This window comes from Rutidosis leptorrhynchoides, chromosome 4 (genome assembly GCF_046630445.1).
Source record: "Rutidosis leptorrhynchoides isolate AG116_Rl617_1_P2 chromosome 4, CSIRO_AGI_Rlap_v1, whole genome shotgun sequence".
Taxonomy (NCBI): domain Eukaryota; kingdom Viridiplantae; phylum Streptophyta; class Magnoliopsida; order Asterales; family Asteraceae; genus Rutidosis; species Rutidosis leptorrhynchoides.
In genome coordinates, this window is record NC_092336.1 from 633,097,694 (window position 1) to 633,111,300 (window position 13,607).

The following is a 13,607-nucleotide window of genomic DNA, read 5'->3' on the forward strand; positions in this document are numbered from 1 at the left end:
TCAACTCTCGGTAGTCGATACAAAACCTAAATGTACCATCCTTCTTCTTGACAAACAAAACAGGAGCTCCCTACGGTGATGTGCTTGGTCGAATGAAACCACGCTCTAAAAGTTCCTATAACTGACTTTGTAATTCTTTCATTTCACTGGGTGCGAGTCTGTATGGAGCACGAGCTATTGGTGCAGCTCCTGGTACAAGGTCTATTTGAAATTCAACGGATCGATGTGGGGGTAATCCCGGTAATTCTTTCGGAAATACATCGGGAAATTCTTTTGCGATGGGAACATCATTGATGTTCTTTTCTTCAGGTTTAACTTCCTGATGTGTGCTAGAATGACGTAACAACCTTTTATTATTAGTTTTTGTGCCTTCAAACTACTAATAAGATTTAATTTTGCATTGTTCTTTTCTCCGTACACCATTAAAGGTTTTCCCTTTTCACGCATAATGCGAATTGCATTTTTGTAACAAACGACCTCTGCTCTTACCTTTTTCAACCAGTCCATGCTAATTATTACATCAAAACTCCCTAACTCGACTGGTATTAAATCAATTTTAAACGTTTCATCCCCCAGTTTAATTTCTCTATCCCGACATACATTATCTGCTGAAATTAATTTACCGTTTGCTAATTCGAGTAAGAATTTACTATCCAAAGGCGTCAATGGGTAACTTAACTTAGCACAAAAATCTCTACTCATATAGCTTCTATCCACACCCGAATCAAATAAAACATAAGCAGATTTATTATCAATAAGAAACGTACCCGTAACAAACTCCGGGTCTTTTTGCGCTTCTGCCGTATTAGTATTAAAACTCTTCCGCGGCCTTGCCCATTAGTATTCCCCTGATTCGGGCAATTACTTCTAATGTGGCCCGGTTTTCCACATCCATAACAAACAAAGGCGGCATTACTTGTTTCGCCACTATTTGTTCCTTTAGTTCTGTTAAACTTTGGTCCATAGACCTCACACTTTTCGCACCATGGCCAGTTCTTTTACACTTAGTGCAAAATGTTGTACAGAACCCATTCTGGTGGTACTCTTCACACCTTTGGCATTTTTGGTTTTTGTTGCCATTGTTGTTATTGAGGTTGTTGTTGAGATTGTTATTGTTGTTGGAACGGTTATTGTAGTTGTTGTTGTTGGGACGTTTGTTGTAGTTATTGTTAGGATTGCAGTTATTGTTGTGATTGTTGTTACGGTTGTGGTTGTAATTGTTGTTGTTGTATTGGTGACCCTTGTCACTGGTTTCTTCCCACTTTCTCTTGAGTTGTTTCGTGTTGGCTTCTTCCGCCGCCTGCTCTTTAATTCTTCCCTCAATCTGATTTATGAGTTTATGAGCCATTCTACTTGCATTTTGTATGGAAGCGGGCTCGTGTGAACTCACATATTCTTGAATCCTTACTGGTAACCCTTTTACAAACGCGTCGATCTTCTCTCCGTCATCTTCGAACGCTCCCGGACACAATAGGCACAACTCTGTGAATTGTCGTTCATATGTGGTAATGTCAAACCCTTGTGTTCGTAACTCCCTAAGTTCTACCTTGAGTTTATTGACTTCGTTTCTAGGATGGTACTGCTCGTTCATCAATTGCTTGAATGCCGACCACGGTAGTGCGTAAGCAGCATTTTGTCCTACCTGTTCAAGATAGGTGTTCCACCATGTTAACGCAGTACATGTGAAGGTATGCATAGCGTACTTAACTTTGTCCTCTTCAGTACACTTACTTATGGCAAACACCGATTCGACTTTCTCGGTCCACCGTTTCAATCCAATTGGTCCTTCGGTTCCATCAAATTCCAAAGGTTTGCAGACAATGAATTCTTTGTAGGAGCATCTTACACGATTTCTTGTGGAATTAGTTCCAATGCTAGATCCAGAGTTATTGTTATTTTGCATTGCAGCCTGTACTGCGGCTATGTTCACAGCATGGAAAACACGGAAGTCTTCCTCGCTCATGTTCAAATTCTGACGAGTCGCCGATGCCATTTCCTTCAAAACTAGCCAAAAGAATTGAGTTAATCATATAGAATTTAAGAATATTCAATAGTATCTCGTAGCATTATATGAACTTATTTATAAAAGCTTTTTCTTCATATTAGCATTTTATAGTTTTAATTCGGGTAATACCTACCCATTAAGTTCATACTTACTAGCTACTATACAACTCAACTACTACACTTCTATATGAAAAACTTATTACAATAATATTTCGTGTTCAAATCTTTATACAATATTTTACAAACTTACAATACCACTATTTTACATATAGGGTGAAATATAACACATAATAACTTTGCTACTCGGCAGCTATAAAGGCAATTCTAGTTAATACGCAAGTTGTTCAGCAAAAGAAATAAAGACACGTAATTCATAAGTCCAGAAACAAGTCATGCATTCAGGTTTTACTAAGACGACTTCCCATCCTTGATCTTGTGGAAAGTAACCGTTATGACCATTGGCTAGGCAGCATGTTGTAATGTCGTTAAAAGGACGAGGGTTTCGTAATGCCCAATAGCCTCGTAGAAATCTAAAAACCTTATTTCTTACCCCAACTACTGAGTCCGTCACTTGTGAGAATGTTTTATTTAAAAGTTGCAACCCAATGTTCTTTTTCTCAATTTGATGAGAAGCGAACATTATTAACCCGTAAGCATAACATGCTTCTTTATGTTGTATGTTAGAAGCTCTTTCTAAAGAACGGAGTCCTATGTTGGGATATGTTGAGTCAAAATAGGTTCATAACCAGTAACGTAAAATTGCATCTGGGTTTCCCGCACTAAATGCCTTAAAGAAAACTTGGCGTAACTTAAAGTCTCCCCAATGTGATATACCCCATCTTTCAAAGGAAAGTCTTTTATATACTAAGGCATGCCTGGAATGTCTTTCAAACGTTTGACAAACTAATTTTACCGTAACTAATTGTGCTGATGAATTCTGCCCAACTCTAGACAAGATTTCATCAATCATATCTCCTGGTAGGTCTTCTAAAATTTTTTGTTGTCTATCCTTAACGTCCATTTTGTGTTTTATACTGTAAAATAGACAAGGATTAGATTCGTAAAAGATAATTAACAAACAATACAAGCAATTTTTTCATAGAATATAAAAGTACAAGCACACTACAATACAAATAATACACAACATGATTACAACCCTCTAATCTGAATCACTGGTTTCTTCTTCTTCGGACTTGGTTCGTTTTCCTAATTTTCTAGGGACATATGGTGTTCCTCTAATACGAGCCGTCTTTTTCCACAATGGTTTAGAAAAACCTGGTGGTTTAGAGGTTCCCGGGTTATTGTTACAATTTAGGAAATACGGGCGTTGCCGATACATATAAAGTTCATCGGGGTTGGAATCAGGTTTCTCTATTTTTATACCTTTTCCCTTATTATTTTCTTTTGCTATATTAAATTGGTTCGAGGTAATTTCTATAACATCATCATAATCCTCTTCGGGATCCGATTCATCAGAAAATTGGTAATCTTCCCAATATTTTTCTTCCTTGGCGGAAACACCATTGACCATTTTTAACTTTGGTCCGTTGGTTGATGATTTTCTTTTATTTAATCGATTTACTGTAGGTATCAATATTTCTTCCTCCGGTTCCTCTTCTTCCGGATCCTCTTCTTCCGGTTCCTCTTCTTCCGGTTCCTCTTCTTCCGGTTCCTCTTCTTCGGGAATTTGTGAATCTTCCCAAATTATATTCGACTCTTAGTTATTATTAGGTGAGTCGACGGGATTTGTACTAGTGGTAGACATCTATCACACAATATCAAACACATTAAGAGGTTAATATATCACATAATATTTACATGTTAATAATATATAGTTTCCAACAAAAGTGTTAAGCAATCGTTTTTAAAGAAAACACGGTCGAAGTCCAGACTCACTAATGTATCCTAACAAACTCGATAAGACACACTAATGCAAATTTCTGGTTTTCTAAGACCAACGCTCGGATACCAACTGAAATGTCCCGTTCATATTGATTATAAACGTTCCATATTAATTGATTTCGTCACGAGGTTTTGACCTCTATATGAGACGTTTTTCAAAGACTGCATTCATTTTTAAAACAACCATAACCTTTATTTTTATCCATAAAGGTTTAAAAGCATTACGTAGATTATCAAATAATGATAATCTAAAATATACCGTTTACACACGACCATTACATAATGGTTTACAATAAGAATATATTTCATCAAAAATAAGTTTCTTGAATGCAGTTTTTACATAATATCATACAAGCATGGACTCCAAATCTTGTCCTTATTTTAGTATGCAACAGCGGAAGCTCTTAATAATCACCTGGGAATAAACATGCTTAAAAGGTCAAAAAAATGTTGGTGAGTTATAGGTTTAACCTATATATTATCAAATCATAATGATAGACCACAAGATTTCATATTTCAATACGTCCCATACATAGAGATAAAAATAATTCATACGATGAACACCTGGTAACCGACATTAACAAGATGCATATAAAATATCCCCATCATTCCGGGACACCCATCGGACATGATAATTTCGAAGTACTAAAGCATTCCAAATTCCAGAATGGGGCTTGTTAGGCCCGATAGATCTATCTTTAGGATTCGCGTCAATTTGGGGGTCTGTTCCCAAATTCTTAGGCTACCAAGCTAAAAAGGGGCATATTCGGCTTCGATCATTCACCCATATAAAGTAGTTTCATTTACTTGTGTCTATTTCGTAAATTATTTATAAAATTGCATGTATTCTCATCCCAAAATATTAGATTTTAAAAGTGGGACTATAACTCACTTTCACAGATTTTTACTTCGTCGGGAAGTAAGACTTGACCACTGGTCGATTCACGAACCTATAACAAATATGTACATATATATCAAAGTATGTTCAAAATATATTTACAACATTTTTAATACGTTTTAATGTTTTAAGTTTATTAAGTCAGCTGTCCTCGTTAGTAACCTACAACTAGTTGTCCACAATTAGATGTACAGAAATAAATCGATATATATTATCTTGAATCAATCCACGACCCAGTGTATACACGTCTCAGGCTAGATCACAACTTAAAGTATATATATTTTTAGAATCAACCTCAACCCTGTATAGTTAACTCCAACATTACTGCATATAGAGTGTCTATGGTTGTTCCAAATAATATATATAGATGGGTCGATATGATATGTCAAAACATTTGCATGCATGTCTATGGTATCCCAGATTACATAATATATAAGAATACATGTATAATACAATATAAGTTAGCTAGGATATGATTAATATAGATTTGTTACCAATTTTCACGTAGCTATAACAAGAAAAATTATCCAATCTTGTTTTACCCATAACTTCTTCGTTTTAAATCCGTTTTGAGTGTTTCAAGTTGCTATGGTTTCATATTGAACTTAAGTTTATGAATATAAATAGAAAAAGTATAAGTTTATAGTTGGAAATACAGGTTACAAGTTAATGGTAGTCATTTCAGTCGAAAGAACGACGTCTAGATGACCATTTTGGAAAACATACTTCCACTTTGAGTTTAACCATGATTTTTGGATATAGTTTCATGTTCATAAGAAAAATCATTTTCCCAGAAGAACAACTTTTAAATCAAAGTTTATCATAGTTTTTAATTAACTAACCTAAAACATCCCGCGGTGTTACTACGACGGCGTATATCCGGTTTTACGGTGTTTTTCGTGTTTTACGGTTTTAAATCATTAAGTTAGCAAATGTTCCTAGTTGATTTTAAAAGTCAAGTTAGAAGGATTAACTTTTGTTTGCGAACAAGTTTAGAATTAACTAAACTATGTTTTAGTGATTACAAGTTTTAACTTTCGAAAAGGTAGTTTTATATATATGAATCGAATGATGTGATGAACATCATTACTACGTCAGGTTTTGTGGATAAAACCTACTGGAAATGAGAAAAATAGATCTAGCTTCAAAGGATCCTTGGATGGCTTGAAAGTTCTTGAAGCAAAATCATGACACGAAAATAAGTTCAAGTAAGATTTCCACTCGAAATAAGATTGTTAAAGTTATAGAAATTGAATCAAAGTTTGAATATGAGTATTACCTTATATTATAAAGATATCTTACTATAAATAAGAAAGATTTCTTGAGGTTGTATGATCACTCAAAGTGGATTTGTAAGATTGAAAGTAAGCTAGCAAACTTGGAAGTGTTGTCGGTGTGTTCTTGAGTAGTTGTTTTATAACTTAGTTTATGTATGGATTTATGAACTAGATTGAGCTAGATTTTGTTGAAGATGATGAAGAACACTTAGAACAAAGGAATAACACTTGAGAGAGAGTAGTTTGATTCCATAAAATTGAAATGGAAATGTGTTTGTGAGCTCTCTACTTCACGTGAATGTAGGGATGCCATATAGTCTCCATTAGTTTGTAATTTTGTGAGATATTTCATGCTAGATGTTAAATGATGGTTCCCATATGGTTAGGTGACTCACATGGGTTGCTAAGAGCTGATCATTGGAGTGTATATACCAATAGTAAATATATTTAGAAGCTGTGTATTGTACGAGTATAAATATGAGTGCATATGAGTAGAATTGTTGATGAAAATGAATGAGGATGTAATTGTAAGCATTTTTGTTAGTAGCAGTACTTTGATAAGTGTCTTGAAGTCTTTCAAAAGTGTATGAATACATATTAAAACACTACATGTATATACATTTTAACTGAGTCATTAAGTCATCGTTAGTCGTTACATGTAAGTGTTGTTTTGAAACCTTTAAGTTAACGATCTTGTTAAATGTTGTTAACCCATTGTTTATTATATCTAATGAGATGTTAAATTATTACATTATCATGATATTATGATGTATTAATATATATTAATATGATATATATACAATTAAGTGTCGTTACAACGATAATCGTTACATATATGCCTCGTTTCGAAATCCTTAAGTTAGTAGTCTTGTTTTTACATATATAGTTCATTGTTAATATACTTAATGATATGTTTAATTATCATAATACCATGTTAACTATATATATATATATATATATATCCATATATATGACATCATATAGTTTTTACAAGTTTTAACGTTCGTGAATCACCGGTCAACTTGGGTGGTCAATTGTCTATATGAAACCTATTTCAATTAATCAAGTCTTAACAAGTTTGATTGCTTAACATGTTGGAAACACTTAATCATGTAAATAATAATTTCATTTAATAAATATAATCATGGAAAAGTTCGGGTCACTACACCCCACGCCCACTTTTGACCAGTTCTTGGTTTACAAACCCAAAGGTCATAACCCGACTCGTACACCCCATTCTCGCTTCGTATATACTCTTAGACTACACGTATACATCAACCAACACTTTAAATCATTTAAGCACATATACGAACAAGATATAACGTTCTAATAATTAAATATGTACCTTAAGTCATATACGATGAAAACGGGGTGTTACATAAAATACACATTAAGTGTGTAAAAACATCAATGTTAAGTCATACTTGAATATGTTACACAATGTGTTACTTAGACAAGACCAAACAAATTATTGACCATTATTCTTTTGTGAACCATTTTACACTTAATTCATTGAAGTAAACTAGTTACTTGAATCCTAGTATTCTAACTAATAACACATAGCAAGCATGTTAATCAAGTTGGCAAATTAATGAGTATTAAATATATTAGCAAGTAGCAAGTAATACTCACACATAGCAAGAGATAGTTATCTTAAAATCAATCATATGGATATTTGCACAACACTATGGTTTAAGCTTTAGCAAGCTTACTTGCAATATAACATATTGCATGATTAATGTGTAAGCACACATTAATGTCCAACACATGCACAAGGGAAGAGAAATATCTAGTTGGGACTTGATGATCATCCAAAATATATCTAAGTGTATTTTAGGATTACAAGTCTTTACTAGTTATACTTAAAAATATTGTTCTTCATTTAGCCTTAATTTGTCACTAAGTAATCTTTAATTGTAAAGTGTTCTAGTGACATTAGCTTATGTGTGTTGGTAGTTGGTGATCATCCTAAGAATGTCAGGACAAGTTTTAAGATCAAACTTTATTGATTAACACTTATGTGTTATTCCTAATCATGGTTAATTTGTCATTAAGATGTAATTAAGTGTAATTAACCAAGATTAGTGTTTTTATGACCAAAACTCAATTGAGTATGGAGGGTATGGAGGGGGCATATATTCTAAGCGTGTTGAGAAAGGTTTCATGAATTATAGATGTCGGAAAGTAGTCAAACTAAATTTGATCAAAAATGGTGACAGAGAATTCCGCGGTCGTACTACGGTTGACCGTGGTGGCGACCAACTTGTTTTCACCAAACTGCGTTGCAAATATCAGTTTTATTGAATGACTTTTTAGGGTCTGGAGAAACACTGAGTCAAAGAAGTTCAGTCACAGACTCATTGAATCTAGAGTTCAACTCTTGTAATTGATTATCAATAGCAGCAAAGAATACATCAACTCGATAATGATGCTCAACAGTCACACTGTCTTCTTTAGAATGAGAACGAATTACGTCTTTGTAACTTCGAGACATTTTAGGAACTCGAATATTATTACCCTCACAAAAAGAAACAACTTTAGTCAAAAGTGATTCCCATCCTTGATCTTTTAGATTTTGAATTAATGTCTTTGTAGTGGAAACCAAACACAAAGCATTAACGATACCTTGATATTTACGTTGAAAAGTTTTGTAAGAACCAGATTATTTAATGTACATAATGTGTATATAAGTGGTGTACATAAGTGCTATTGTATGTGTACATAAGCGAGCGTGGGGTTGTAGCATGTTAAAAAGCTGGCAGTTGAGTTTTGTGCCTTACGGCGCGCCGCGCCGGGTAGTTGCACGCCGCACAAAGTGTCTGGAACAGCTCCCTTGTTTTTAAATTAAAACAAAATAAGGGCAAATGGGTAATTTTGCTAAGACACAGTTTCTAGGTCATTTATGACCAGATTTGGTGGATAAGGTTCATTCAACACCTTCACCAACCTCATCCTCACCTTCATTCATTTCTAGAGAGAGAGTAGTGTGAGAAAGTGATTTTGTAAGTGAATCAAGTGGGTTTTTGCTAGATCAAGCTCAAGTCTTGGTGTCCTTGCTTCCTAGCATCTCCCTTGTTGTTGTGGTAAGCCTCAAATTCGTTTTTAGAGTTGATTTGTGTTTAATGTGTTTAATTTGAGACTAGGTTGTGTTAAACCCTAACTTGGGAAAGATTTGGGGTTTATGGTTTGGATTAAAGTGTAAGAACCAAATTAATGACGATTTTGTGTGTAAAAGTTCAAGTATATGTGTTTGTGAACTTGCTAGTGTTAAAATTAAAGATTAACTTGTTGAAAATGAGTTTTGTGTGCGTAACTAGTGAAAGTTGATTTTGACCCATTTGGGTGTCAAGATGTGTTTTGTACTTAAATCGGGCTAAAATGAGTTTAAGTGTCAAAAGTGGTGTAATTAGACATTTCGGGAACACGGGAACTAGTCTCGATGTTTTTGGACCTTTGGGTAACGTTAAAAGTGCAAAAGGGTGTAAATTGCACTTTTGGGTCTATTTGGGCGGATTGTGAGTTCAAAGACCCAAGGTGGAAAAGTGTTGATTTATGTTAATGTAATAGGTGATTTCATTGACGATTGAAGAGCTTGTTGGCTTACCTTCGTTTTGGATACAAGGAGAGTGGAATAATTATACGTGTACGTATATAGTGTATTTATTTACGTATTATGGTATGAACCAAAGAGCCGGTAGTGCCATAGCATGTGCGAGTGTGCTATGATGTCAACCAAAGAGCCGATAGTATCGTAGTACGTGTGTTGTAGTGTGAACCAAAGAGCCGGTAGCACTATAGCACGAGTTGTTAGGGTGTGAACCAAAGAGTCGGTAGCATCATGACAAGTGCGTATGGTGTGAACCAAAGAGCCGGTAGCACCATGACGCGGGTATGGTTAACCATATGGTTTGAGTATGTGTTGTAGTGTAACATATTATATTGTTTCGATTATATGCTATTGGATATGCTAGTTGCGTTAGTGGAGGTTGTTAGCTTTGTACTTGAGATGGTATGCTAATTATTTTGCTAGCATGTATGCAGTATGTGAGTAAGTGATTGCAAGTATGTATATTATATATATATATATATATATATATATATATATATATATATATATATATATATATATATATATATATATATATATATATATATATATATATATATATATATATATATATATATATATATATATATAATCATTGCATTCACTAAGCGTTATGCTTACCCTCTCGTTGTTACTCTTTTAGGCTCCGACATGGATAAAGGCAAGGGTATTGGTTTGGATTAGTGGCCTCCCACTTTTGTTATGATAGGGAACGCTTTTGGAGATTAGCTTTTGAAGTTTGACCAAAATTGGGTAGTTTAACCCCAAACACCATGCTCTAGTGTCGTTTGGAAATTAAACTAATGTGGTCGAAACTTGTATTTTTGTAACGTAAATGGTAAATCGGGTCAAAGCAGGCCCGGTGTCGTAAAACTCGTTTTATTGTGAAAATTTGTTTAATATATTGTCATGAAGTGTTATGATGATTCGGTCCGCTTAAAAGTGTCGGGAAGCGAGATTTCCGCTTGCTCATTTTTAGACTTAGATCAGAATCTGATCAGAGTGTTTTGTGTGCTTGGGCGCGCCGCGCCGTATCACTGATTTTGGATGCCGAGCACTCTGGCCTATTAACAGGAACAATTTGATGTTACCGCGCGCCGCGCATGTTGGGGGCGCGCCTCGCTATAAGACAAGAAAAAAAAAAATTTGTGTTATGAAATCGGGTGGATAACTGGTTGGGTTGTTACAAGCTTGACAAAGCTTACCGATTTTCTTCATTATTTTCTTCATCAAGTGCAAAATAATAACAAAATCAAATGGCATTAAGTGTGTGAGAGTAAAATAAGCATCACCTTTTTGAGAAGAAGTAGAGCCATTAATAGCAATGTCACGTAATACTATTATTGTAGGACCATACAATCTCAACAAGCTACAAATTAATCGGTAATGTGAGCTCCATCTTGTATGTCCAGGTCTTTGCAAACTTTGAAGTTGATTAGCTCCTCTAGCACTCTGAAGCTCTCTAATATTGGCCAGATGTGAAATTTCAAAAATTTGAGCATCTGTAATTGATCGTGGCATTTGGCAGAAGAATCAATGACATTTATAATGAAGTTCAAATTCTTAAAAAATTTGTGCATTTTAACCACTTTTTTAGATGCTGGAACTAAAGCTAGTTGCAACTAATAAGCAAAACAATGTATATAATAAGCACAAGGGCATTCTTTCAACATTAAAGCCTGTAATCCTTTCCATTCCCTACGCATATTACTAGCTCCATCGTAACCTTGCCCCAGGATATCATGAACATCAAGCTTATGAAAAGATAGAGAAGACAAGATTTCATTTTTTAATGTCAATGCGGTTGTATTTTTGACATGAATCAAGTCTAGAAACCTTTCCTTGACATACCCATCTCGGTCAACAAATCTTACAACAATTGCCATTTATTATTTCTTAGATTCATCTCGGGACTCATCAACTATCAAACAAAATTTCGCATTCCCAATTTAATCATGAATGGATTGTTGTATATTTCTAGCAGATATATGCAAAATTTCCTTTTGCACATCGGGTGAAGTATACTTGGCATTTTGAGGAGCATTATTCAACACAACATTCTCAACTTCCTTGTTATAAGAAGCAATAAACGTTAACAAATTCAAAAAATTTCCTTGATTTACTGAATCAGGTATCTCATCATGACCCCTAAAAGCACGAGCTTGCATTGTGAGCCATTTAACTATTTTAACGGAAGTTTTATCTTTCTATCTATTGTCTACAATTTCTTGAGCAGTAATGTTTCTCTATCAAATTTTCTATATGACCCAACTGATTTTTTAATCTTCATAACATTTAACAGAAATTATGAGTTGAAGGAGGAGTTTTACCTTCATATTTGATCAAAGCACACTCTTTACCACAATTCACTTTTTTCCATGTATTAAACCCTTTTACAGTAAATTTATCAGAACCAGCTCGTCCTATAGGCTTCTTATTAAATAAATAGCACAGTAAACAATAGGCATCATCTTTTTCTTAGGAATATTCTAACCACCAAAATCTACTAAGCCAAGTTGATTGAAAGCTTCGATTACCGTTTGAACCACTATCACTTAAAGGATAATTTGACTTGTGAAGTTGATAAGGTCCAAGTTTAATATATTCTCGTCTAATCTCATCACGTTGGTTACTTGGATATTATGTTATTGAAGGCCGTATTCCAGGATCTCTAACTAATGAATCTAACTTAAACTCTTTAGGCTTTGAAGTTTTTTTCAACATCAATTATAGGGGACTTTTCCATGATATTATCATCATCCGGTTGGGATTCCGTATCATTAGCGTCTATTGTAACATTATCTACTTTCTCTTGTGATGGTTAATCATCAAGAACACCACTTTTGTGAAAAAAATAAAGGATTATTTTTTTGGGACCCATGATTACACCTAAAATAATGTAGTAATTTAATATCAATAAACAACGCTACAAGATCTCAAACAATCAAAATTTAAATAAATAACACTCAAAATTAATAATCAATAGTAACAATTATGACAAGAAAAATTAAAAATTATAATAAAATAATATGCTTCTGAATAAAACTATCATATCATATCATATATAAATACAATTATACAAATACAAGTATACAACAAATAATTATAGGATGCAAAATTGTAAAGTAAAAAAGACGGAGAATTTACTACCCGAAAATTTTCGACCAAATTTAAACTTGATCTTTATATATTTCCGACACGATAAGCAAAGTCTGTTAGGTTGAGTCTCAAAGATTTTGAACTATTTTCATTTATGCAATTACCCTTCGACTGTTCTCGACGATTCACGAACAACTATTTGTAAATAGATACATATATATTTAAAAATATAAATATATATATTAATTCGAAATATAATTTGAAATATTATATTATTTAGTTATTAGAATTATTTTTGTAAAATAAAAATAATATAATATATAATAAAATTTATTATTAAAATGAATCTATATATAGATATAAAAGTTTATTGAATACATTGTGATACTCGGTTGATGTATCGTTAGTATTCATATAGATCTAATATGAAATTATGAAGATTTAAAATGAAAGTTAAATCGTAAATTGATTACGAAGATTTTAATTTTGATAGAAATATTTTTATCTTTTTAGTTTAAATTATAATACTCCGTACATATTAATTGGAATTAAAAAAATAAATATTAGATGCACCCTGTTGATCAGGTTTCAAACATTTAATGACCAAAATAAATAAAAATATTTAAGCTAAAAAAATTGGGATTTTTAGGAACAATTTTATATGTTAACTGTTTAGCAATGGACACGATATACTCCTCAGGATATAAGTGTCGGCAGGTTAAGTTCAAATTAAAATCACGGGTTTAGTAAATTGCATCTCAGACAAATGAGATTTGTTTTAGATCTCATATATTTTGCTTTTACACACACATGTACATTA

At 33.5% G+C, this 13,607-nt stretch overlaps 1 protein-coding gene across 1 annotated transcript; it reads right to left on the minus strand.

Moving 5' to 3' along the window:
• Window positions 1–8,416: 8,416 nt before the first annotated feature.
• LOC139843127 (uncharacterized) lies at window positions 8,417–11,574 on the minus strand. Its single transcript, XM_071833200.1, has 3 exons — window positions 11,343–11,574; window positions 10,981–11,190; window positions 8,417–8,706 (listed from the first exon to the last, which is right to left on the minus strand). The coding sequence occupies exons 1-3, from the start codon at window positions 11,572–11,574 to the stop codon at window positions 8,417–8,419; spliced, it is 732 nt and encodes a 243-aa protein (XP_071689301.1).
• Between the last annotated feature and the right edge of the window lie 2,033 nt (window positions 11,575–13,607).